Raw genomic sequence first — 27,061 nt, 5'->3', positions numbered from 1 at the left:
CTGTGCAGTTCCTCCATCTTCCGGCGCAGTCTATCGCTGCACTGTCGAGGTGGGAGAGAACCGTGGTCCTCCAGGGCCCGGCGGGGGGCTTCTGATCTCCTCTGGGCCCATCCGGAGGCTTGGCTGACCTCGGTCTGATCCAGACGTTTTTCTGGCGTGGCCCAGAGCCCAGCGCTCAAAACAAGACCTGCCCTTGGATGTCGGCTTGGACTCCTGCGGACCACCTTCTGGGAGGTACGAGCCAGGGACCCCTGCGGATCGTCCCAGTGCCATCCAGCTGGCCTAGCGAGGGCCGGACCTTGCCCCCCGGGCTTGCAAACTATAGTTCAAGCAGCTGGGAAAAGCGCAGGGGAGGGCAGGGAAACTGAGGCAGGAGGGGAGGGAGGCCGGTCCACGAGCAGGCGTGCTGGAAGTGCGGAGTGGGGGGAGAGCACCCCAGTAGAGGGTTCTCCCCCTCCTCGCCTGGCACCCTGCTCCGGGCCAGACAACCGAGGCGCTGAGGCCTCGGCAGAGACACACCAGTGCGGCTGCTGAGCGGCGAGCGGACGAGGAGACCTTTCCCCCCCGTCTCCTTGTGCCGGAACCCAAGAGACTCTTTCCGTGAAACGGGTGGGAGGCGCTTCCGGCCCGGCCCAGGCCGCTCGGCGGTGGAATTCCCTGCCACGCCGGACCCCCATCTGGGTGGCTCTTTGCACGTTCTGGGCTTGATATCACTATCAATACGTATTTAGGTGAATTCATTTCTATTTATTAACGAACTCCGTTCTCACTGTGCCTTCCCTCCCAAGGCGGAACGCACACTCCTCGGCTACCTTCCTGTTTATGCTCACGACACTCTTGCGCGGTGGGCTAGGCAGACCGCAGTGGCTGGCCCGACGTCACCCAGTGAGCCCCAGGGGCCAGCGGGAGCTCGGACCCGGATCTCCTGCGCCCCCCGAGGCCCGCAGCAAAGGGCAAGGAGCTCACCCGAGGGCCAGGCGAGGGCAGGAGGGCCGGGGGGGCTCCATGTGCCCAGGGACGCGCTGGATGATTTTCTGATGGCGGAGCCGCAAAGCCTTCCCAGGCCAAGGCAAACAGCCCCCTGCTGCATCGAGGGGGCGGAAGGCCGAGCGGGGGGAGGCTGGCATCGCTTTCTGCCAGCCAGCTGTTGACCAGGGCCTGCCCCCTCCCCTGCACACTGCCCCCGTGGCAGGCGCGCAAGCCACCAAATCCGATTGCTTCCCAATGAACCCAGATTAGTGCCACGGCGGCAGCCCCGGGGCTGAGCGAGCCTCGGGCGATGCCGCGTGGCTGGAGGAGAAGGGGGAGCCAGCGCACCTGGCCGGGGAGCCAAACGACGTTAACGGCTCGATTCCCCTCTGCGCGGGAGCTCGTTCCAAAGCCCCTAACTCAATTGAGGCTCACGCGCCGCCACTCCGGCCTCTCAACACCTGCTCCAGTCGCTGGCCAAATTAGGTTCCCTCGGAGCGGCTGGGCCCGGAAGGAGGCGGCCGCCGTCACCCGCCGAACGCTCTGCTCCGAGGGCTCGCGGTGCTGAGGCCGGCAGGCTGCGCTCGGCAGGGGGAAGTCGCTGCGCGGTTCACCTGCAGGGCGGCAACCGGTCAGTCCCAGCAGGGCCAAGCCGAAAGTGGGCTGGTTCCTCCGCTCCTCGTCTCCCTTCCGTCCACCCACTCAGGCCACAAATTGAGCTTTGCCAGGGCTTAGTCAGGGAAAGTGGCAAGAGTGCCTCTGGCCGTGTGCAGAATGCTTCCCATCACGGCCTCCACAAAGAAATAAGGGAGCACACGGTTGCCTTGGCCACTAGTCCAAATGGCCACTATGGGGGGTGGGGGTTAGACAAACCCACGGAGGAGCGAAGGGGCAGCAACGCATTGTCTGCACCCGGTCGCAGTCCCAGGTTGTGGCCTTCCTGCCCCATGCAAAGCTTCTGCAGCACCTGTGGGAAACAGGTAAGCCTTTGACCGGAGAAAGGACCGGTGTTGGCCAGTTGCTGCCCTACTGGAAGGCAAAGTGGGGAAAGGAACAGAGCCCCGGATCTGCGCCCGACGCGAAGGGTCAGGAACCTTCAGTAATTGAAATAAATGAGCAGCACTGACTTGGTTAACTGATCGCGCAAAGAGCCCTGCTTGGATTTTCTGCCTTGGCCGCCAAACGGACAATTTGCAGCGACGGTAGAGAAGTGATCCTGAAGTGCTTCTTACACCGCAGCTACACCAGCCTTCCTCATGCTGCTGCCCTCCAGTTTTGCTGGAACGCAACACCCATCATCCCCAGCCAGCATGGCCAGGGGGCCCCAGAGTACCAAGCACAGCCATGGGCTCAGCCTAGCTGCCCGTGCCCATGCGCACAGCACCTCAGCCCCGAAGCCTCGCTCCGCCAAAAGCCTGCCAGCCGTCCTTCGACTGGCCTACCTTGCAGGGATGTCATGAAGGTCAAAGGGGGTAACTCAATTTCTGGAGCAGGGGAAGCAGTTCTGAGCCGAGAAGCGGCAGATGAGGCAGGACTGCCGATTCAAAAGCAACAGGAGCCGGAAGAAGCCTTGCAAAGAGGCGAGGGGGCCGACAGGGCAGGGCCGGCCGCGAGCAAGGCCCGACCGTCTCCCCTCCGCTGCCGGCAGCCGGGCTGAGCAGCAAGGGCGGGCGCTGGCTGGGGATTGATAAATTGCTGTTTAAAATATTACCATATGCCACTTCTGATAATTAGCCAACAGCCCCAGGAGACAGCTGTAACGAGAGCTCTCAAGAAATAATTAGCACGATTCTTCCACTTCACCGACGCCTGCCCTCAGACGTCACCGGCTCCCAAGATATGCCTGCTCTGCGGCGACAGCTGGGCAGCTCGGGGACCAGGCGGGCCCCCAGGCGGCGTCCCCCCGCCCGCCCAAGGGAAGGCAAGCCCCGGTGGCGCCTCCGTGGCGCGCTTGGGGGCTGCCGCAGCCGGGAGGGGACGACGGCCGTGGGGTGGGCACCCGGGACCAGCTGGCGCGATCAGAGCCAGCCTTCTCCAACCTGGCCCGCTGGAGGATGGCACGGACTGCACCGGTGATGGGAACTGCGGTCCAGGGCATCTCGGCATGGGCGGTACCTGCTCTAACAGGGCACCAACTGTCCCATTTCAGCCCCAGAGGGGCATGATGGTTGGACTGGGACCCGAGAGATCCAGGTTCTAGTGTCCCGACTCGGTCACGAAACTCGGAGGGTGACTTTGGGCAGCGCCCCCTCTACCTCGCAGGGTCCTTGCGAAGGGACTAACAGGGAGGACAACACCCTGCACAACACCCTGAGGCTCCTCAAAGGAGGAAAAGAGGCTTCCCATCAGTGTGAGAACGAATAAAAAATAAAGCTCAAATAATAGTGTTGCATCTTCTGTGCACACGCACTTCTAGGCAGCAACCTGGCGCTAAGCCAGACCCATCCCTGACCCCCGGGGGCCTTTATGCAGACTAACCCCCCCCCCCCCCCCCAAGCCACCTCAGCCTGCACGGCACTTTTCCCCGCCACCACTGAGACGAGTTGCCCATTTTCACTGCAGAGCAAAAACACCTTTGCAATCCTGCAGGAGCACGAGGCGTCGCTGGTGGAACTGCCGTGCACCAAAGCCCATTCTCCCCCGAAGGGCACCAAGTCCGACTTTTTTGCTCACGTTCCCTTCTAAACTCTCGCTGAAGGCTGGCAGCAGCCTGGAAGGTGCCTTTTTAAACAGGGAAAGCGCCGGGTGGCTTTTATCCCCTAGAACCAGAATCGGATCAGACGTGGTCCAGAAAAGTGCGGGACTGCGGGCCGCCAGCGCTGTTGAACGGGCCGCCTCAAACCCCCTCCGTCCGGACTCTAATCCTGCGGGCATTTCCCACACAGCCCCCACCCCATCTGGGCCCTTGCCCCTTGAACTTGGCACCGCTGCACACCTATCCGGAAAAGCACTCCGGCCCTCGCAGAACTGGGACTCTCTTCGCTCGGATGACAGACCTCCCGTGGCACAGTTGCCAGCCAGCCTGGAGGGCTCCTGGCGTCTGGATTTTCCGACGGCAGCAAGGAAACTCTGGCCGTCGAAATCCCTGTGCGGGGGAGATCGCGCTTGAACCTGCTGGGTTGTGTGGCTTTGTTCAGCCTCGCCCACGCGACACGGAGGGTCCAGAGAAGATCTTGAGCTGTGTGCATTTGTTTAGGTCCTTTTCCGGGACACTGATCTTGGAATGGCTAGAAAGGTCTGCCCCAGAAACTATTTTAGCCCCCTGCCTGGTACCTAAAAGTCCTCATCTTCCCCTGCTTGAGAAGGCCTCTTCCGTACTGAATCACCCAAGCCCCCGTCCTGCATCCAGAACCTCAGCCATCCAACAGAGAAACCGATGCATTTGGGGTCAGGCATGGGTACAGCTACGGGCTTTCGAACTGCTTAAGAAGGATGCTGCCATGCAGCTTTTACCCTGCACTTTCTACTGCAAGATAATCTTGCCGATATAGCAGTTGTGTTTCAGAATGCCAGAGGGCAGCTTGGAGGGCCAGCCCTACAACTGTTCCCGGAAAGACAAGTCAGCGTTCCTGGTCACCAGGCCAGGGACCGTGCGTCTCCCGCGCGTGTTCTCACTTCCGCTGACAGAGTCACCAAGCAGGAGCAGCTGCGCCGTGTGTGCCGGCCGACCGGGTCGTCACAGCGCTTTAAAAAATCCGGGTTGCTTTGCTGCACGGCTACAGTATTTATGCGCTTTATAGAAAATTTTAAAAGCCGCACCTAACTGTTCACTGCTTTGTACTGCCAGGCCGTTTGGTGTTTGTCATTTTAACCACTCCTAATATTTTCCTGAAATCACATAAGCTCCCGTGGGATGCAGAACAACGTGAAGGCGAAGAGAGAAACACATTAAAAACCAATAAAGTGAAAGAAATAAATACAGTGGCAGAACCGGGACAGAACGTGAAATCTTTGGGGTACAGACAGCAGGAACCCCTGAAGCCCTTTCATTATCGCCTTTCCATCTCCATGCGAGTTCCTGTCCCGATGCTGCTCAGCACCGTTCCTTTTAGAGCCGTTTTGGGCATAATTGCATTTCTCTGTTCTCCTGCTCAGTCACTCAAACACTACCTTGTGGGGGTTTGGAGTCCTGAAAGGCGGTTTAGAAATGAAGCAGAATTAAATATCTGACAAGAGAAGCAAGCAAGACAGGTCTGGCCCTGGAGAGGCCGTGACGGGGGTATTTGTGCGCCCGGGGGGGCATTTATGCGTGTGAATTTCTGTCCCGCTTGCCAAACGATCTGGCCAGCCGTGGGCGCAGCGGAGGCGGCAAAATGTTCTGGATGGCCCGGCCGAAAACCGAGGCACACTCACCTGCAGGATGTGGCCCCCCAGGTGCTGTTCAAAGAGCTCTGTCAGCAGGGCGCTTGCGCTCCTCCGGCCGGATGCTGCCAAAAAAGCGAGAACCAGCCATCAGAGGCGTCATCCACCGGCTCCTGCGAGGCAGCCCCCCGAGCGCCCACCCCCGGCCCCTCCGGACTCCCGGCGTGCAGAACTCCGGGGGTGAAGAGCGCCTGCTGCTGGCCGGGGGAGGCTCTCTCCCCGCGGCCTCCACGATCCCCGGGCAGTGGGATGGCGGGGCGGAAGAGGAGACCGCGCCCGGGCAAATGCAGGAAGGAAAGGGCCGACCTCGCGCGGCCGTTTTCCGCAACCCCCCCGCATTGACCACGACATGCGCTCCGGCCGGCAAAGGCAACGTTCCCCTGCTGCAAGAAAGGGGAGCCACCAGGAAGAAGACCCCGCTTCTTGGGGTGAGACAGGCGCGAGCACCCAGCCCCGCACGGCGCCAGCCAGCCCTCGCTTGGCTCGCTCGTCAAACGCCCCGCCAGGCCGGTCGGAGCTCTAAGAATACTTTTTTCCAATGCTTCTGTTCAATGGCCCTGAGAAAGGATGTCATGGAGGGCACTTCTGAGCATGAACAGAGTGCAAGTCACTTGTCATTTTGAAAGCGGAGCCCACTTCCACAGTCATTTCCAAGGACTGCGGGCACCAAGTGGCCCTCCTGGCTCTTGCATTCACCAAACGCAGGGAGAATTTGCAGGCAGAGCTGCAGCTGACTGCCCACACCCCAGATCGAGCCCCCCCACCCCCGCACAATGTGCCCCCTTCAGTTCTCTGGCTAGAAGGAGCTGGGCAGGCACTTTCTGCACTCAGGGAAGGGAAGGGAAGGGAAGGGAAGGGAAGGGAAGGGAAGGCCTAGCCTGGCGTGAGGGGACAGCAGCCAAGGCAATGAAGGAGCGGCACTGCAGGCCATCACCTTTGCTTGTGCCCCGTCCGCCCCCTTCGTCATTCCCCCTTCCTTTATGTACTCGGGCAAAAAATCAAGCCAGAGGGAGATTCTGGCAGAGGAGAAGTCGGGATCCCTTGCAGGAAGCGCCTTGAGGGCGGGGGGGGGGAGGGGAGCCTGGCCAAGTAATTGGCGAACCGCAGGCCCATCGTCACCCAGGGGCCGCTTGCCTTGCCGCTCCAAGCCTTGGGAATTTTTTTATACAGGAATGCAAGGAAAGGAGGGTCCCGGCCGGCCGGCGGGGCACATGCAAGCACAACCCCAAATTCGGAGGGGTGCGTGTGCGCACACACAGAGTAAGGGCCCCACCGCACAAACAAGCACACACACTTACTCCAGGGGAAGACAAGGACAGGGCTGGGGGGCGGGGGGGGGGACAGGACATGCCATTGTGCTAAGCACATTCCTGGGAGATGGGATTAGAATACTTATCAGCTCTGCATTCAGAGCTCCCCAGCAAAGCTGAAAAGCTCACAAGACCCCGGCTTAACCTTTCTTTCAGCCCCTTTGCTCGGTGAAGGCGGGAGGGGAAGGGGGGGAGCCGGGAAGCGCCGGCCAGCCAAGGCGGCAAGATGGAGAGGCGTCCGGAGACTCGCGCCAAGCACTGCTCTCGGCTTCTGCATGGCCACCGGACCGGCACGCAACCCCACCGTCCAACGAGCGGCGTGGCTTCGCCCTCTTGACTATGGGGCCCGTTAGGCACACCCGGAGCAGAAACAGAAATGCCGGTCCCAGGTCCTCTGGGCAAACCCAGACCACGCAGGACCAGAGGCTGAATCGTGCCACACTGGACGGGGCACCGCAAACGGGCCCCACACCAGCCCGCTCTGCAGGGGCACCGGGAGTCTTCCTGCAACAGCCCAGCTGGAACAACAAGGGCAGCGGAAAAGGCTTGTGCCACCTTTCCAAATTACTTGTAATTAAATGAGAGATAAATACTTTCCAAGGGGCTGATGCCACGGGGATTCTCTGAGCCAGCCCCACCGCGCACAGACGGCCCTCTGTCCCAGAAGAGGGGCTGCCTTGTCCCCATTCCCTCGCATGGCATGGGGACCTTTCCCCGTGGCTCTCCGGGCCACAGTGGGACCCACGTCCATCTCCAGATGCGTGGGGCTCCAGCTGGCTGGGGGATTCTGGGAATTGTCACCCAGCCCATCTGGAGGGTCCCAGCTCAGGGCGAGCGAGCTCAGACAGGCGAGACACAGAAACATTCACTTCCTGGACCCCGGAGCAAAGGGAGGTGAGCAAGAAAAACACGCTCCCCTTTTCGTAGCTCACTTTCAAGGAGAATTTTATTGAAAAAAAAAGATTTTCCTTTCTTCTTCTTTTTTTTTTTAAAGAAAATAGCTGCAGCACCAGGCAGCCTCAGAGATGGCATATATAATGGCTGTCTCCGTTATCTGTACGCATTTACTTGTAACTAACAAACAGAGAACTCCCTTGACAGACACGCAGAACAATACCACTGCTGCTAATTGCTGCAATTTGTTCTGTCATTTTCTTTAATTCCTTCATTTTTCCTCTCTTGAAATAACCCCATGGGTCAGACAGAATGCTCCTATAATTAAAAGCATTTAATGTAAGAATTAGAAAGCTGCTAGGATTACGGGGAAGGGGAGGGAAGGCAGCAGAGTCTCCCTTCCCCAAGTTTGCAAGTTGCCAGCTTTTAAAGCCACAAAACATGGGGGGGACAGCACAGAAAACACGTGCTCCTTTCAAACACCCCCTCTCCAAAAACTTCTAACAAGGCGAAAGAGGATGATTGAGTGATCGATCGATCGATCGATCGATCGTGGGAACTGGTCTGAGGCGGTGGAGCGCTGGAGTGGGTCTCAAGCGCGACAGAGATATGCAGGGACAGTCTGGTCAGTGGGTAGCGACAAGGAGCTTTGGAGGTAAGGGTCATGCTAGCGCATCAGATGATGATCGAGATGCGTTTAGGACAGAGGAGAAGGAAAAGATGAAAATGGGGGAACCGTACAAGAGTTTCTAGAGTCTCTGAACACCCAAATTCTGCTCTTCACCGTGCAGTGTTTTTGTCCGATATGCAAAAGAGCCGGGCTCATGCATTATTCCTTTAGTAAAGCAAGTTGCTGGAGGATGGATGCGGGTGGGCTTGTATTATTATTTCCAGAAAATCTGAGAGGTAAGAGCCGAAGACGAGCCCCACCGGGTCCGGCCAAGGCCCAGCCCGGCTTTCTGTCTGCCCATGAGCAGCCTGCCTGCCCGCACAGGGAACGGCACCTCCTGCCCAAGCTCCCCAGAGATCACAGCTGCGCCCATTTTACAGAGAGACCTCAGTTTTCCCCAAGACTTGAGCATGAGAGCCCCTAGAGAGTGTGGGGGCTTTGATGGCCTCCAATTCAGGCGCTGTGGGGCATTGCGATAGGAGCCGAGGCCTCGCTAGCGGCCCGTGCAAGCCTGCGCTATTTTCGGACGGCGGCTGAGGAGTGGCGAGGCTGAATGCTTCTTCACGGTACTGAATTCCCCACCTGTAGAAAAGCAGCGTGTTGAAGAGAAGGGGTCCAGTCTAGCCCTTCCCATGATATCCTAGCTTTCTGTGGGTAGGGAATTTATTGGCACGGCGGCCGTCCTCTCCGCCCCAGCTTCAGTCTGGAGTGGCAACGACTCATGAGAACTGGGCCTGAAAGCATAAATATTGAGGCTGATGCTGTAAGTTCTGCTATCCTGCTTTATTTCCCTTTTCTTTCTTTTGTATTAAGAACGACATAAACAATCGTGGATACATTCAATATTATCCTCTCTCTTTTCTTTTCTTTCTTGGCTTCCCCCCTCTTCCTTCCTTCCATCTATCCATTCATGTGTGTTTGTATATGTTTCCGCTGTACATACAAATAACTTTAAAAAAAACCGGATATTAACTTGTAATATAAGATTTTATTTTCTTACTCTTCACAGCCTTGGCTTTGAGTGAAAAAGTGGGTTACAGACTTAATTTATGGGTAATTAAAAAAAAAATTCTCTGTGAGTTCATGAGGCCTAGCAACTTGAGCATTTGAATCACAAAAAGGGAAGAGTAGACCCCTGAGGCTTTTGGAAGAGAGGAAAGAGCCACTGTTGCCTTCCAATGCATGGACAGCAGCCAAGACACCCGGAGTCTGCTATCTGCATTGCACGAAACGAGGCCCGCTGGGGGCAGGCGGCAGGGGCGCAGAACTGTGGGCGGACAGACACGCACCGTCACGCAGCACATCCACGTAGTAATTTTGTCCTGTCATCATGCAATAATCATAATATTTCACCCTCCAGTGAACAACGGTTTTTAATCCCTTCAAACATGTTATTTCCCCTTCCCTCCACAGTAAGAAGCAGCTTTAGTTAAACAGTTTAATTCTGTTGCACCTGCAGCAGCCAGGCGAGCTCACATCTTGGGCGCCGGCTGGCTTTTGGGGCCCACCTGGTGCTCCCATACAGTCACTTCCTCCCGAAGCGGGCAATGTGGGCGCTACCGGTGTCCTGCCTGGCAACCCCTGCCAGCTGCCCCAAATCAGGCCTCCTGGGTCTGCACAGAACTGTCCCCTCGGCACCGTCTCTGCACCCCGTTTTCTTCTGCCTCAAATGCTGGGACGCCCCCCCTTCACCGAGGCCATCAGCCAGGGCCCTCCTCCAGTGGGGAGACGGGTGGGTACTGGGGCCTGACCTTCTCGGTGGTGGCACCCGCGCTTTTGCACAAGCAGCCTAAAGCTGTTTGCTTGTGCAACACCCTGTTCGGAAGTCTCATTTTAATAAATCTTTTGTATGTCTGATCTTTTTTCTTGTTTAAAGTATGAAATATGTATTATATTTTGTATATTTTTGTTAGCAGCATTGCAGACTATACTCTGGAAAGGTGGGACATGCGTATTTTAAATGCAAGAAGTCAATACGAATATGGTGGGGGGGAGTATAACATGCTAATGGTTCTCTGGCTTGTGAGGAAAGTAACACACCATTTTAAGACCAAACACTCTACTCTACTACAAAAACCAGGCTTTGTTCTGCTTAGTTTTATCTTCACTGAAGTTTCTTTGAGCAAATCATTGTAAACTAAAGGCAGTTTTCTCAACACTCCAAGGAAAGAGGATGCAAAATATTTTTCCGGCATCAGAGAGGTAGGGTAAGGAAGGAGGTGTACAGATGGAAGAATGTGACTTGAGAGCAAGAAAAAGCCAGATCACAGTCCCCTGATTAATGGAGGTTTTTATACCTCCATAAAGACTAGCATCTTGCTTTAAAATACGTATGATTTGTTTTGGTTTTTCAAAGAGAATACCCATGCCAAACAGATTTTACAGAGTCAAGGAGTAATTCTGCAATAACAAACCCAAGAAAAATAAACTCTGCCTTCCAATCTTCTTGCATAAATGCTGATGGAATATTGTTAAGCAGTTGTTGTTGTGCCAACACGCACACACACACAAGCTTTAAATACAGGCTGACACCTCCCAGAAGTCCCGGTACATGGATAACCAGCTCTTCACTGCTGTTTAGGGCTCAGGAAAATATTTCTTTATAAAATTCTGCTGTAAGAAACTACATTTGCCACCTGACAAATCTATACTAAAAAAATCTATATTAAAAAAAATCCTCTTTTTGGGAGAGAAAGGGGAGAAGAAAGCTTTAAAAAAACCAAATTGCTATTGTGAACTGCTTTCCCTCAAATTCCCAGGAGAGCATCCTAGAAGAAACCGGGCGGAGCTGCACCTGCTTGGGGGTGCCAACAACCTTGGGCCGGATGGACGGAGGGCCTGGCGCCCTGCCAGGCTGCGGCCTGAAGCCTGCAAGAATTTGCACCAAAATGCCAGAGTTCACACCGAGCAGAGACCGGGCAAGCCCAGCTGTCCGTTCTTAAGGTTCGGCATCTTTCCGCTGAACTTGGCTGGACAGCCCTTCCAGGAAAGGCACTTGCAAACAGAGGACAGTCCTCCATAAAAGAGGACATGTGGCCACCAAGCCCAGCTCAACAGGGGGAGTCTGCAGCCCACACTCCCCAGTTTCACGCCTCTCTTCTGGTGCAATTCGTCCTCCGTCGGGCAAGGGACCAAAAGTGGGGGGGGGGAGCACCAGAGCCTGCCCCCAAAACCCCCTTCTCAGCACCCCGGAGAGCTCAACACTGGCAACCTTGAGGACTAGGAGCATCGCTCTGCTTTGTAAAGCCACACAGGCTGTTGGAGCGCTGAGCCGCGAGCACAACGCCGCTCTTGCAAGGGGGCGTCTCGGGCACGTGGGCAGAAGCAGCCCCTTCCCAGGAAGGGCTCGAGGCGGCGCGGCGCAGGGCAGGCGCGGGGGGAGCCGCGCAGAGGCGAGCGGCGGGGGAGGATCACGCGGCGGATCGCGGCGCAGCTGCGGGTCTTTCGCCCGGCGGGGCAGCGGCAGGAGGAGCTGCAGCTGAAGGGCAGCGCGCCGGCCAGGAGCGCGCCGGGAGGGGCTGGGGCGGGGAGGCGAGTGGGCTGAGGCCGGGCAGGGGCTGCGCTGCGCCAGGGAGGCCCCGCTGCGGCGGCCGGATGAGGGCAGGGCGGCTGTGCCTGTGCCGCTTGTGGGCAGCCTCGGACTAGGCACTATTCTTCTGCTTGCCCTACCTCGCAGGGCTGTTGTGAAGCAGAAATGGGAAGGGGCAACACTGAGCTCCTCAGAGAGGGTAGGTGGGATTCAAATGTGACCACCACCACCACGGCAACATGGACCACAACAGGCAGAGACCCTGCCCAAGCCAGTGGGACTGCGGCACACGGCTGTTTGTAGCCAGCCCGCTGCCCGCGGCCATTGCCCGTCTTGTTCCGAGCCCCTTCGGCGACGCTCCCCGTTCCCACTTCGCGGGCAGCCGCTTCTTTCCCCCTCCGCAGGCTCCAGGCCAGCTCGGGGCAGTGGCGAACGGGGTGGGGGTGCCACAGCACCCCTTGCAAAGCAGCCTGGCTCCACAGGCCGGCCGGACAGGGGCCAGATGTGGGCGATTCACCTCTGGGGGGCAAGGGGGCCGTGCTGATAGCCCCCCTCTGACCCCAAAGACGCCCGGGGCATTGCAGGGGCGAGTGGAACGGACAGGCTGGGGCGCACCGCTAGGGCTGGAGTGGCCGTGGCGCTCGGCCAGACGGAGGAGGATCCTGTGCTGAGCCACAGAAGCGGCCCCGGCCGCTGCCAGAGGCCCGGTGGAGCGCACTGATGCGCCCGGCACCCGGACCTGCCCGTCTCTGTGTCCGTCTCTCCTGCGCGCAAGCCGGGGCTCGGGAGAGCGAGGCCGGCTCAGCCCTGCCTCCAAGCGCGTCCACCCCTGGGAAGCGCATCCACAGCGAAGAGAGGGAGGAGCGACCGGCACGCAAGGCTTTGCACAGTCCTGAGAGCCCCTTGCCTCTGTCCCCAAACATCTGCAAGGGAAACGACCCTGCCTGGCTCGGGGACAAGGCGTTCTCGCCAGACACTGCGCTCCCCCGTGGAGGGGCTGCACCTGCCGAAGAGCTCCCGGAAACGCCTCAGGCCTGCCGCCCCGTCCAGCCTTCCCCGCCAGCTGCCCTCTGGAGATGTGGGACTGCAGTGCCCATCATTCCCAGCCAGCGGGGCCAGCCACCCATCTCCTTTCGCCTGGAAATGTGGAGGCTGAAGCAGGAACCTGACAAGGGCCGGAAGGGACGTCTGCCTCCAAGCCAGGCCTTTCCCCACAGCGAGTGCGCAGGCTTGGAAAAGGTGGGGGTGCCCGAGGGCCCTCCGGGCGGCGGGGGGCAGGGGCCAGGCTACCTGCTCTGAAATGCGGAGGAGGAGGTACCTTGCCGCCGTGTCTGTGGCTCCCCCGCTGTGCCCGAAGCCAACATCGGGAGCGACAAGCCCGCCACACGCCACAGAGAGACCACCAGAACCTCCAACAGCCCCGTGGACGGGACTGGGCCCCGTCTGGCCCGGCCTTCGGTTCGCACAAACGCGACGAGCAGCGTCCCGGTCCCCAGCCCCAGAGCTGCTCCTGCAGCTCAGTGGCAGAGCCCGCTTGGTACCCAGGCTGCCTTTCTCCTGTGTAAACGTACACAGGAGCATCTCTCCTCTGGGCACCCCAGCCTGCGTGTCTTCTCCAGATCAAAACGTAGGTTTGCACACTCTTTGGGGCAGGGACCTGCCTCCTTGCACGTTGCAAAGTCTCTATGGCACACAAGTCACCTTCGTCACACCTGGCTTGCGCTTAAAGCCTGCGCTGCCCACCGAGCACAGCACGCTTTTCGCACGATCTCCCCCACACGAGCCGAGTGACCCGAGGAACAGACAAATTAAAAGTCACGCTCCGTTTTACTTGTCAGATGTAAAATGCGCTCCTTCCAGATGTTTATAATAAACCACGGACTGGTTAATCAACATGACCTTAATGTTTTTGCCCGGCTAGGCCCCACGAAGATACTTGCTGTGGGCATTAAAACCACTGCTAATTGCACTAACGCGATTGATTGGGAGACTGGCCCCCGGTCAGAGATGGGAATTAGTACAGGAGAAACGGCTGGCCAACAGCCTCTCTGGGGAGCACGGAAGATAATCAGCCACGCAGGGACGAAGTGGTGAGGCATTCTGGGGGGCTCAGAGAGGAGGCACTGAGCAGCCACCCCCAGACTCAAGTGGAGGGGGCAGAAAGGTCTCTGCTCTCATGGAGCTTACAGTCCGGAGCAGAAATATTGACCCCTGGGCTTGCGGTCCACATCCAACGTGCCCTGGCCCAGTTCTCTGGGTGCCTTGCCCACCTTCCCCTGCCTGGCAGCCATCTGGTAGCTTCCCAACTTCTCTTGGGAACTCCCCTGCCAGGAACATGCATACGCGTGTGCATACAAACATATAAGCATGCCTTTATCTTGCAAGGGCTGAGAGAGAAACACAGAAACAGAGCGAGTCAGAAGGGGCCTCCCAGGCCATCTAGTCTGACCCCCAGCTTCAGCCGGCTCCGCTCACGACACGCCCTCCATGTGCATGTCCAGCCTGTCCTTAAACACCCGCACCGATGGGGCCTCAACCACCTCCCAGGGAGGCCCATTTCATGCCCTGGGGGTCCTAACCGTCAGGAAGGACTTCCTGGCATCCCACTTGATCCTTGGTTCCCTGAGCTTGGCTCCAATGGAACATGCCCTGCCCTCCTCTGCAGCTTGCGGGGGAAATCAGGCACCCCCCACCCTCGCGCCCTCCAGGTCTTTCGGACTTCAAACCCCATCAGTCCCAGCCAGCCTAGCAGGTGGCTAGGAATGCTGGGAGTTGTAAAAATTATCGGCAAGTCCCCCAGTCAACAGAGACTGATTTAAACCAAAGCTTTTCAAGTCTGTCTGCTGAGGTTTTGTTGCCCATGACTGTCTGTCGATGTTTTAAGTTTGCTTCTTGTTTAGGTAGTGCTAAAGTCTTTTGCAATCGGTAAACAACTGTCGCCTGGGGCACATTGTTTTGCAGTGGCCACTGCTAACTTTGCCCTGGAAATGCAATGCACACAAGTCTGAGGAAGCGAATTATCCCTGAACTCCACAGGACCTCTGTCTGGGCTCCCGGGCTCGTGCTTTCTGGACTTCTTTCCTGCCGCTTTTCAACACGGTGTGCATTACACAGGTGTGGTTGTTCTCACACTCACACAGAGAGAGTGGTCAAATACTGACGATTCTTCTGGAATGTGTAAGGCAGGGGGAGTGGGGAATTTCAATCGTGTTTCTGCGAAAAGGCGGGTTCAGCCTGTCAGACTGAGCGGAGCGCAGGGAGGAATCTGCCTGTTATACCAGGTCAGGCCATAGCCCATTGCGCCCGGCACTGATCGGCAGCAGCAGCTCGTTGGGTTGCAGGAGGAATCCTGGAGCCCTGCCTGAAGCCCTTCTGCATGCCAAGCAGGCTTCTGCCACGGAGCTGCATTCCCAGCTTCATACGCTGCCTTCCATACAAGCCTCTAGTCCTCATTACAGAAAGCTGGTTCGTGCTTTGCCGGTACCCGGAGAGGGTTAAGCGAGGCAGTATTTGAGCATCCCAGCTCTTGAGCAACTCTTCTGCCCTCCGTTTTTAGAACGCCCTTGCGGGGCACCAGCTGTCGCGAAATAGGGCAAGATCCCTTCTCCCGTTTGGAAAAGTTCTCAGCCGCCTTGGCACCTCTCCTTGAAAGCCCGTCATTACCGGGATTCGTTCCCTACAGATCCTGGCCTCTCTTGCAAACTGAGGGAGGCAGCGGGGGGGGGGGGGGGGGGGGGGCCTCTTCCTCAGTGCTGGAATCTGCCGGGAGGGGGGAGAAAATGGACAGTCCCTCGCCAGCCCCCCCAAACAATAGGCAGATGTTTATCCCTATTTCACGGAACACTCGTTATTTGGCTGATAATTACCCTGTGGGTAATGATAGTAATCAGAAATGGCTGCAAGCCTGTATTCTTCCAAGGCAGTTAATTTATTTAATTACACACTTTGAGGCTGTATTATTTAAATGGTGCATGGCTAATCAATGCTATTTCATCTGGGCGAGCGCTCGGATGTGTGTGTCGGAATGGAAAGGCACCGGTGCGCACGCATCACGCGGGGAGGCCGATTCCAAAGAAGCGGGCACTCGTCCACGTCCTGGGCCACTGCAGACCCCCCGAGAGCCAGGCTGCCTCGTGGGGTCTGGGCAGGATGGCACAGCCCGGGCTGCTTGTCGGGAGGAAGACTCCGAGGTCCTCTGCCTGGGGCCGGAAATGCCCTCCCGCTGCCGGCAGAGCCATCACTGGTCCCAGTGTGCGATACTGGTAGAGGGAGACAGGCGCCCAGTTTCCTGGAATCCAAATGGGGGAGGGGCCTTAGCTCCAAATTCCTTTCGGGGAGCAAAGATGGTATTTTAGGGCACGGAGTGGCGTTTTGCAAGTCACCTTCCACATACGAGCATCACCATCTGTATTATTGCCCAGAGAGCTTCAGCTAAATAAATGCGTATTAGAATATTATTTCATTTTTATCTCATGTCTTCTCCAAGGAGCTTGTGGCAGCTGAATGGCTCTCTCTCCTCTCATTTTAACCTCAGTCGCACTGCAGAAATGGTCTCTCAGCTTCCTCGACCCACCTCTGCAAACTCCACAACAGGGCCTGAGGGCTTTTCTATCGCTCCCAAGCCCTGCAAATTGTCCTTTGCTGCACGCAGTCCTGGGACGAAGAAACGTGGGCATCTGCCTGGGATGCAACAAAGAGGGACCCTCCGTGGGAGAGAGCCAGCTTTGCTACGGACGCGAGTCCAAGCAGCTGCTCTGCCAGTGTGGGCAACGCTGGCCGGGACGGATCGGGGCCTCCGGGGTCAAGGCATCCCACTGCCCGCAAGCCAAGGGGCAGCGATTCCCCCAACAGCCTCTCGGAACTTGGTCCCGCACGCGAATCCCCACCACACGAGCGCAGCCATCACAGTCCCACGAAACACGCCAAATAAGCCCGGGGCCCTCCAGACACTGTTTCTCCAGAACTGGCCTATCCCCACTCCCTTTCTTTTTTTAAAAAAGAGGCCAACGGTGCAGAGAAAGGGCCTACAACCCCCAGCATGCCCCAGCAGGCTGAAGGGCCCTAGGGCCGCACCCCAAAGGTGCCACTCACACGGCCACAGAGACCTGCTGGGGCGTTTGTGGCTTCAGTGCCGGATGAAGGCCCCCAAACCCAAGCGACGATTGAGCAAGGTTTTTGGAGGGGGCAGGAAGCCTGTGCCCTCGGGCCCTCAGCCCCGCCATAGTGCCCTGCGGAGGCTGGGCTCCCCCCTGCGCAGACCATGCCTAGCAAGGCGGCATTTTGAGCGGGGGGGGGACTGCAGGTGTGCAGCGTTATGGACACGCTCGTGCACGTTTGTCCGAGCCGCAAAATGAACTCAAGGCCGCCGGTCCAAGCTTGAAGCAATGCTGGTGCTAAGCGGCCCCGGCGCCCTGAATGGCAGACGTTTCCAGTCAGAGCCCTTTGTACGATTTTGCGCGATTTGTTCTTTCTGAGCGGGCACGGGACCTGCTGAGAAGACTCAAAGACGGCAGAGACGGCCCGCCATGCCAGACAGAGGCCCAGCGCAAGCGAAGTCTTGCCAGTGCTGCTGAATATTAGAACGTTCTCGGTTCTCGGTTTGCACACAATGCTCCTTCTGCTATTTGACGGGTGCCTGCAGTCCTTACTGGCCCAAAGCACCAGGTGGGACCAGACCGACTTAAGGGTGGCGCACGCACCGACCGCACCCGGGTCCGGCCCGTGCATTGTGCGCCCAAGGCCCTGGTACTTGCCGCGGGGGAGGCCACGGCCCCCAGGAGAAACCGGGCACTCCTGGAGCCGTCCTTGGCTCCGCAGAGCTGGCCCCAGCCCCCGGCCCCAGACGGGCGAGCTGCAGACCCCGTGTGTGGCGGGGGCTCCCTCCCACCCGCCCGCCCGGCCCGCAGCTGCACCCACCTTTGCCGGCCAGGGAAGGCCCGTCGGCTCGCAGGCCCCAGGGGGGGTCGCCGTGGCTGGCGAAGTCGCGCATCTTGAGGTAGCTGATGGTCAGGCGCACGATGGAGGCCTTGTCCAGCTGGCTGGTGATGGCTCCGGGCAGCGGCAGCATCTTGGCGAGCTCGTAAAACTCGAAGTTCTCCTTGCCCCGGCGGGAGCGGGCGGCATTGCGGGACTTCTCCTTGCGCAGGGCCTGCAGGCTGCGGGGGGGGGGCAGCATTAGGGGGGGCCATGGGGCAGAACGGGGGCTGCAGCCCCAGAAGGAGCAGAACTCAGGAACATCTGCGGAGTCACAGGTTCCTCAGCCGCGGGCCCAGTGCCAGCGCGGCGTTCCACTCGTCATTTAGGCTATTCAGTGTCTGCTTCGTCGTTGGTTTAATTATACTTTTGGTCTGGGAGTTGCTTTATTGTTGTTTACTGCCCCGTGCGCCATTTCCTGGTAGGAAAGGATGGCCGGCTGGCCCAAACGCCAACTGCCCACCTTCTTGACACTGAATAATTCACCAGAAAGACCGGCAGGAGCGCAGAAACATGGGGCAGGGCTGGCGTGACACGGAAGAGCGGCACAGAGTGTGCCTGGCGTGCAGCAAGGGGAAAAAAAGGGCTTTTTCTCCCTCTCCATAATCCTAGGACCCAAAGGGGGCACCCCATGGAGCTGCCAGGTGGGAGACTCCGGACGGCCCCAAGGAAGGGCTTCTTCGCGCCCCGTAGAGTCAAGCTGGGCCATTTCCTTGCCCAGATGCTGGATGGGTTTTCCTGGAGGAGGAGCGTCTCCACGGCTCCCGGCCCTGACGGATCTGTGCCACCCCAGAGCAGGGCGCTGTGCCTGCAGACACCAGCTGCTGGGGAGCATGGGCTGCGGCACCGTGTCCTGCTGGTGGGCTTCCTATGGGGCCGCTGGCTGCCCCGTGTAAACAGAAGGACTGCCCCACATGGCCCCTGGGCCTGATCCTGCCCCACAGCCCTCTGCAGGCTCAGCTGGCAAAGCGGCCTCTGTGGATGCAGAGTGGGCCAAGTGGGGAGGCTTCCGCCACGCTCCCGCCTTTTCACAAAGGCCCTGTGCAACAGACAACAATGCAGAGGCCGACTGGGGCACAGGGAGCAGCCCGGTCCTGCCTTCCAGTTCAGGGGCGCCACAGAGTGTGTCCAGCCGCACACACGCCGTGCCGCGCGGCCCTCGGGCGCCGGGCAGAGCTGACTTACCAGGGCACGGGCTGGTTCTTCACCAGCAGCCCCTGCAGGAAGTCCCACTCGACGCTGACACATTTGACCTCGCTGCCGTAGAGGGCCGCCATGGCAAGGCGGGCGCATCGACCGGGGCAGCCTTGGCGCGTCCTCCGGGAGCTCGCTTCTGCTAGGGAAGGCCACAACCTTCTGTAACAGGATGAAAAGCCGGGGTCAGCTCCCTCCTCCCTTAATTTTCTTTCCCCCAGCCCTGCCGGCGTCCCGGTCTCGTCTCCCGGGCACCCCCAGACCGCTTGCAAAAGGAACTCGAATAGTTCCTGCAGCAGAACGCAGCCGGTGGGTCCGTCTTGGAGGAAGGAGGCCCTGCCCTCCGTGGAGACGAGCGGCACCTTCACCCGGCCTGGATGGTGGAGTCACTCCAAGCCGTCACGGGGCTTCATGGGGACAGGACTTTCCGGGAAGAGTGAGGGGGGTTCAGCCCCCGCTGGGACGTGCTCGCTAAACCCTCTGCGGGAACCCCCCCTCGCGTTCGGCCGGCTCGGACTGCCCTGCGAGGGCGGCCGGTCTGTCCCCGAGGGCCCCCCCGGGCGCTCCTTCTGGCGGATGGCCCATCGGCACCCCGCTCTGCTCGCTCACATGCTCTCCCCGCCCTGCCTGCAAACCGGGGTGCCGCACGCCGCCCTGGTCCACGCAGCCCAGCCTCGCCTCGCCTCGCCTCGCCGGCACGGACCAGCAGCCACACTTCCCTGGCGCTCCAGGCCGGCTTTCTCCCAGCTCCGGAGGGGGGGGTGCACACCCTTCAGCCATGAGCCCCCGGGCAGCCCCTCCTCTCCCCGCTGCTCATTCACGCATTCATTCACTCACTCAGGGATTTGGAGGCGGCCCATCGGCCCAAAACCTCTCCCTGGAGGCTTGGAGCACTGAAATATATTCCAACAATCAATCAATCACTCACTCACTCAATCACAGACGGGTCACATCGGGTAAAAGCGACATCATGCCCCCAGGACACCCGCAAATGGCTTGTTGGGAGAGCTGTGGAGGGAGCAGGGGTGCTGTGGCCCCTGCCCCCCACTCTCACCTGGCAAGCCGGCAGGTGGCAGCCGTGGGGCGGGAGCGAGCGGCCAACCTGCCCCCGGAGACGAGACGGCGAGCAGCTCTCCTCGCCTCCTCCTCGCAGCCTGCCGCTCCACTGGCCACGCCGTCCTTCCCAGCTGCCTGGGAGGGTGGGATCGGCCGCTGAGCCCATCTGCGGGGCTCCAGGCAGGTTGGGAAGGCAGTGCCGGGGACCAGGGGCATGGGGGCCTGCGCTGACCTGTCCCGGGCCCCCGCTGTTCTGCCCCACAGGGCCACTCCCCCCCATTCTCTTCAGCCGCTGCCGGCGTCACCGGGAGACTGGGCATGTTGGGACCGTCGGCGTGCCAGGAACACACAAGCGTCGCCGTCCTTGTCCTCAAATCCCAAGGAAGCCGGAGGTCTTGTCCAGAATCGGCAATGGGCTGGCGGGGGGCCAGGAAGCCGCCGCTCAGGGCGAGTGGGGACGGCGCGGGCACGGCGGGCCAGCGCAGGGGGAGGGCCAGGTGTGGCCTGAGCCCACCGTCCTCTGCAGGGGCAGCCCTGCCACAGGGAGGTGCCCACCAGCCCCACCCCAGGGGGGTGCTGCGGGCCCCTTCCCCGGCTCACCCAGAACGCAAGCTGCACGGAGGGCGTGGGCCACGCCGGGCAGGAACAGCGACTGCTGCAGCATTGTCCGTGTGGGGCTGCCCCTGGATGCATTTCGGCCCCACAGGGAGCACAAAACGGGCTGCCAGGCAAGGGTGCTCCCGGAACACCTTCAGGGGGTTTTGGCTTTGTTGTGGGGCCCGTCTCAGAGGCTGTTGCGGCCTTTCGGGTCCACAAAACCTGGGCTGTGGTCCCGGAAGGAGCTGCTCTCCCCATCCGCCCGGCCTCGTGCGCCTCTCCCCTGCCCCGCAGCCTGTAGCGGGGAGAAGCTCCTTCGCACCCACAGAAACTCGATCACTAAAACTGCTTTACTACGGAAGTGTATCTGGTATCCTCTTGGCTGAAATTTCCGGAGCTGCTGAAATTTTGTCCTATTTCAGAGTTATTAATGTGAATTTTAAATTTTAAAAGTTTAGGATTGGTTTAATCCTGCCCTGGTTACATATTAAAACTTTTACTTGGCTATTCTTTATGTAAAATTGCTCAGAGTTATACGGATGACATTTCACGTAAGAACGCATGCATACGTTTATCATAAATTCAAGGGGAATACCCCATAGGAAGAACTTGGGACTTACAAAATTTATGTGTGGGTGTGAATATGAACATTTTGCTCTTTGGGAGCATGGGACCCGGTATCCGGATATCACTCCGCTGGTGCTGAAAACCGCCTTCCAAGAAATTAAGTTTGTAACACTGGGAGGGCAGGGGGGGGAGGGGGGGACAGAGAAGAAAAGAACGAAAAATGCATGCTGACAACTTTCCCAGTGCAGCAGTAAGAAGCTGAGCTCAAGAGAGGAATCTTGCTAAAAAGCCACTAATTGCAAAAAAAAATATTAGCATACAGTATGACACAAATTTAGCTCAATTATCGCTGATTCCCTTGCTGGGGTTATAATTAAAATCCGCAGAGCATTCGCAGTGCAACTCCAAAGAGGAAGAGAACAAACCCTCCAAAAATAAAGAAATCCGAACACACCAAGCTCCATTGAGGATGCGACAGCGCGACCAAGGGGCAGGGGAGCTCTGAACTCGGCCCGGGGGACCCGGGTCGCCCTCTCTGCCACCGAGCGGCTGAGCAGGCCTGGGCAAGGCGCTTAGCTCTCAGCCTTCGTTTCTGGGCCTCGCTCAGCATGCGGGTCATGGCTTGGCCTGGGCCTCCCCCAAGGATCACCGTCTCTCCTGTGAGCCTCCCTGATCTTTTTTGCTCACGTTCGCCTTTCTGCGCAAGTTGGTCTGTTGCGTTTAATTTCAAATGGTCCCCATGGAGGTACATTGCAAATAGCCTCTGTGCATGTGCAAGGTGCTTGTTGCTCCCCCCAGAAGAGCCGCGACCTATCCTGGGGGAGCCATGTTCCCCCCAGGGTGCACAGCAGGCCCGGCCCCAGCGCCTCTTGCTCTGAGAAGTGAAAGACACCCTGCGTGTTCTCGGAGCACACGCCAAGAGTGGCGCCTGCAGTCATTTCGGGAATGCTTAAGTGCCCCTGCCAGGCCGAACCTCTGGCTGCTACGTCGCCCCGGACCCTGCCCGCTCCCCCCGTCCTCCGGCCACCAGGCCCCCGCGCCGGCGCTCTTTGCCAAAGTGGGGTCCGCCAGGGCGAGCGCACGGCACCCGGGCGAGCCGTGGCTTCGCCTCCTGCTCGGGACCCAGTGAAGGCGGAAGCAAGGCAGCGGGAGCAGCCGCCACGCAGGGGGACGCCAGACGTCTGCGCGGAAAACAGCAGCCGCGCCAGGGCTCGGGGGAGCACTTTGAGCGGCACAATATCGGCTCAGCACACGCTCCGCGCTGCGCCCCCCATCGGCCTGGTGGGAGAACACGTCCCTCTCAGGCACACTGCCGGTTCCGGCGATGCATTCGTGGGATGTGGGGGGCCGCGATGGAGCAGCAGCCCCTGGCCTCGGGAAGAGGCTGGCCAGCATTCCCGGAGGGAGGCCTCCGCCAGCCACTGCCAGCCACAGAGGGCCTGGCCCGCTTTCCCTGCGCGGAGGCGCCGCCGCAGACGCCTCCGGCCGCCCTTGCCTCTGCGTCACGCGCGCGAAAGTGCCTCCGGGCACGTCCCGAGGGGCAGAGGCGCAGGGGGCGCTTGCACACGTGCGCGCCGATGTCCCGCTCTGCGGCTTCACCTCTGGGGCTGGCGGTGGGAAGCAGGAGGGCCTGGCGAATCGTCCTCCCCACGGACGTGCCTTCCTCTTGCGAGGAACCCGGGGAGGGTCTGCTCCCCTCCAGTTCATCCTCACGGCAAGCGCCCGGTGGGGCAGGTTGGGCTGGGAGGCAGGGACCGCCCACCGTCACTCAGGCAGGCTCGTTCGTTTCCAGTTCTTTGTTGTATTTCATTATGCCCGAGTGGGGACGAGCCCCTGGGTCTCCCGGGCCCGAGCCCAGCGGACGGACCACTTAGACTCGGCAGGGCTGGCGTCCCGCGTTCTTAAGCCGCCAAAGGCCCCTCGCCGGAGAGCCACGGAGAAGGCAAAGGTACGGCAGGCCTGACATGCTTCGGACCCCCGGCTCGGGGGGGGGGGACACGGGGCTCTTGGCCTGGGCACTCCAGGAAAATGGATGTGGCGAGCGTGTGGTGGACCGGGCTGTCCTTGGCCGGCAGGACAGCCGAGCGGGACCTCCGCCCACGAGCAGGGGAAGGGTATTCCTGGATGCGAGAAGCTGGAGAGCAGTGAGGAAAGGATGCTGCGCTGCTGATGCCGGGTGTCCTCCTCGCCGCTGCCACGGACACGCCGCCCGGTGCAGCCCGGTGCCACCGAAGCCGCCTGGCCAGGGCTCTCCCTTCCCGCTTAACCCTGGCACACGGCTGCTTCCATCGGCAACAAAAGAAACTTTCCAAAGCAAACCAGGACAGCGTTGAACGCACCCCCCCCCCCCCCCGGAATGTGGCAAAGAAACTTCTTTCCAGCTGCTGGGGAGCGGCCTGCCGAAGGAGAAGGGCGGGGGCGGGGGGGGCGCCAGGGCTGCATGGCGCTCTCCAAAATGGGTACACAAAGCAGCAGGGACGAAAACCGAGACTGTGGCGGATGGGAACGAAGAACGAACCCGAACGAGCCTCGACTCCTCAGCAGCACCACAAGCACCACCCTACAAGCAGGCTCTCGGCAGAGGGTCCACACCCCAAGGTCCGCTCGCCCAGTCCCCCCCACAACCTCCCCGCATCAAGCGCGCGAGCGCCCACGCATACCGATCCGGAGGCACGCACAACTGCACTCACTGCCTCTCGCACATACCAATACAAAACCCACACCTCTCGCGCATATAAAATCGAGATCATCAATAGACACACTGCCTTGCGCATACCAATGCCACCCACAGGAGCAGCCGAGGAGCCTGCGGACGGACGGACGGCGGAAAGGGGGGGGCAGGGTTGTGAGGAAGAGGAAGAAGGGGCAGAAACTCCCCCGCAAAGGTTTGTGCGTCCCTTAAACTTTTGAGCCCAGAAACGAGGGTTTTTAAAAATGTGCATGTGTGCCGGGCGTGAATGATTGCAGCAGCAGCAACAAAACAGAGAATTCTGAGAAAATGACTAAGTACGAACTCTGTGATTTCAGAGCGATGGAAAACCAGAACATTTACAGCGCCCAGTTGGAGGAAGATCACAGGGTGGAGAGAGGACAGGCTAAACACGCCTGTTCCAGAGGTGAGCCGGGTAAGGGCAACTGGCATGCAGAGTCCAGGGCTTCATTGCACCAAATATACAGACACCAAATACACGTATCTGCAAAATCACAAAGGAGGCTGCAGCAGCAGCAGTGCAGGCCTGGAAAAAGATGCCAGAAGTTTTTCTCAGGAGCAATATCAATCCCAGAGAGCAAACATGCAGGTTTTCAGCAGCTGGGGCTGCGAACTTTCCCAGGTCCTAAACTGCTCCAGGGCCAGCCGAACACCCCGGGCAGCCTCAGATGTCCAGGATGCCTCGAGTCGACGGATGACCAAGGAGTCACAGAGGAGGACAGGTGAGACCCCAAACCCTGGATCGTCAGTGCACCCCTGCAAGAGACCCTTCGCTGGGCTGCCAAACTATGTAGGTCTTTGGTCTGGCCTTGTACACAAGTCCCTGAAAGTTCTCCGTGTGAGGGCATGGCTGCTGGGGGGGAGCGGGTGCAGCGTTCCATCTCTGTGCTGGATGCCAAGGAGGCATCCTGCACGGAATTCCTGATCATCCATGGCCATCAGGCCCGTGTTCCGGTGGAAGACTGATGCACCGATGGCCCCCGGGATCAGTCCGAGCTTTCCGTACCACCAGGTCAGGACTGCCTGCTCTGACTGGCAGCGTCTCAGGCCAAGGGTCCTTCCTTTCGCTTGCGCTTGGATGCTGCTAAATTGGAGATGTCCAGGCCTAACCAGGGGACTTTCTCTGTGGTAAACAAACACTTCAGCGCCAAGCTAGGACTATTCCTTCAATGCACATGAAACAGGAACATACAAAAGGGATCCGGAAAGAGCGGGCTGAGTTTTGGCACCTCCTGCATTTGAAATTCTTGTCGTCTGTAAGTTTGTGAGTTCTTGTCGTCTGGGTAACTAGATAGGAATTGTTTCGTGCAGGGTGGCTTGAACTCACCTCTCCCCCTCCCTTGCCTTTACCCTGTGGATGATCTAAGGCACGAGGCTTTCTGCGGCCAGGGCAAGCATGCCCAGCAGCCCGGAAAGTTGCATGTGGAGAGAAATCCGTTCCCAGCTCTTCCCCCCTCCCAGGAACGGGCAGTGTGCTGAAAGGAGAATGCTTTGCTCAACCCTCCTTCCTTCTCTGATCAAACAGGCATGGCAGGTTTTGCAGTTTCAAAAGCTTGCCAGCACTACTTAACCAGAGGTGGTCGCAAGGAGGAAAGTCGAAAAGAAGAAAGCAGCAGGAAGCAAAAGTACTCTCCGCCTGCAGTGCTCTCTTGAAAACTCCAGTCCATCCTCGGTGTATCTGCCCCATTCCACCCAGCAACTGGGCTTCAGAGAAGCACAGCCCTGAAAGGGGGTCTGTCCAGGCATGCCTCCCAACCCCCCACGGCAGCCACGAGCGGCTCTTTGAGGGGCTGAAAGAAATGGGAGTCAGGGAGAGAATCGACCCTCTTGCACCTACCAGGGATTCTCTGTTAACTTGCCCAAAGCAGCACCCCAGGGGCCACCGATAAGCCCAGTTAAAAGGTGGGCAAGAGCCCAGCCGTGTTTTCACGCATCCCTGAAAGCGGAGGCCACGTCAAGATCTGGGCCTCGCGACCTCCTTGCTTTGGACTTTGGCAGCTGCGGAACCAGGCCGCCGGGCCCAACCCCCTGCTGTTGCGGGACTCCCGTTCACACCCTCCCACTCAGACAGACTCAAATCAGACAAAACCCAGGGAAGTCTCGCTGTTGCACGGGGTCTCATGCCCCCAGTGCAGGGAGGAAAGACCTCCTGCATTAGGCACAATCCGGCTTCCCCAGCATGGTGCTTCCCGGATGCGCTGGTCCATGTTTCCCGGCGCCTGCTTGTGTTGCAGCCCAGCACACCCGGAAGACGGCGGGTTCGGAAAGGCTGGGCTGCCCAAGCGGCTGCTTTCGGCTGACCAGCCCTCCAGGCCCCGGGAAGCCTCTGGAAAGATCCTTTTGGGACTACAGGGCTCGGGCAGGGCTCTCCATCTCTGCGGGTCCCATGCATTTCGCCACGTCCTCAGCCTGAATCGTGGCAAATCCTGCCAGCCTGCTGAAAATTCGCATGTCATGCAGTGCTGCAGCCACGGGTGGGGGAAGCATAAGGCAACGCAAGCCTTGCGCGTTTTGCCAGCAAAGCCGGACACTGCCCACGTTCTCCCTCCGTCCGAGCACTCACAGGGGAGCAGCCCCTGGTGCGCGAAGTTTGAGTTAAGGAACAGTGCCTCTGACCACATGCAGAGTGCCTTTCCCTCACTATTCAGTATGCTCCGCAAGGCTAAGGCAGCTTAGCAAGTGAGGCAGCTCCATGGAGGCCGTTAGGGAAGTGACAGAGGGAGAAAATGTCAGCCAGCCCCCCCTCCCGAGCCGGCCATTCCGCCCCCCCCCCCCCGGGAAGGCGAGAGGGTCCGGGCCAGGAGCGCAGCGGGGAAAGTGCAGGCTTACCTTCCGCCAGGAGAGACGCGGCGAAGTACGTCTCACGCCAGCCTTCCCCAGTCTGGCGCCCTCCAACACATGCCGGCTCCGAATGATGGGAGCCGTGGTCCGACACGCGTGGAGGGCTCCAAGTCGAGAAGACCGGTGCGGGGGCCGGCGCGCCACCCCTCACCTGACTCCTGCGGGAAAGCGGCAGGCGGCGCGGGAGAGCAGGGCGGAACACCCGGGCGCGGGAAGGGGCGGCCGGCCGCGTCCCTCTCCCCAGAGCCCTGTCCCCGGCGCCGGACGGCTCACACCGGCCGGCGGGCAGCCCGGGCCAGGGCAGCGCCGAGCCCCGTCCCAAGCGGCGCCCGCGCGCCGCCGCCTCCCGCCGGACGCGGCCCCGAGTCCAGGCGCGGGTCCCCGCCGCC

General features: G+C 59.5%; 1 protein-coding gene across 1 annotated transcript in view; it reads right to left on the bottom strand.

Moving 5' to 3' along the window:
• The window catches only part of NPAS1 (neuronal PAS domain protein 1), a 41,076-nt gene extending 22,092 nt beyond the window's left edge, over nucleotides 1-18,984 (bottom strand). Inside the window, exons 1-3 of the mRNA XM_044435462.1 lie at nucleotides 18,893-18,984; nucleotides 17,651-17,889; nucleotides 5,323-5,396 (exon numbers count right to left, since the gene is read on the bottom strand). Of these exons, the coding sequence (XP_044291397.1) occupies nucleotides 5,323-5,396; nucleotides 17,651-17,889; nucleotides 18,893-18,984 (405 nt within the window). The remainder of the gene's footprint in view (nucleotides 1-5,322; nucleotides 5,397-17,650; nucleotides 17,890-18,892) is intronic.
• Between the last annotated feature and the right edge of the window lie 8,077 nt (nucleotides 18,985-27,061).

Source organism: Varanus komodoensis, unplaced genomic scaffold, assembly GCF_004798865.1.
Source record: "Varanus komodoensis strain SLA01 unplaced genomic scaffold, ASM479886v1 scaffold29_3, whole genome shotgun sequence".
Classification (NCBI taxonomy): domain Eukaryota; kingdom Metazoa; phylum Chordata; class Lepidosauria; order Squamata; family Varanidae; genus Varanus; species Varanus komodoensis.
The sequence above is the reverse complement of the archived record's forward strand: the minus strand, read 5'-3'. Positions and strand labels throughout refer to the sequence as shown.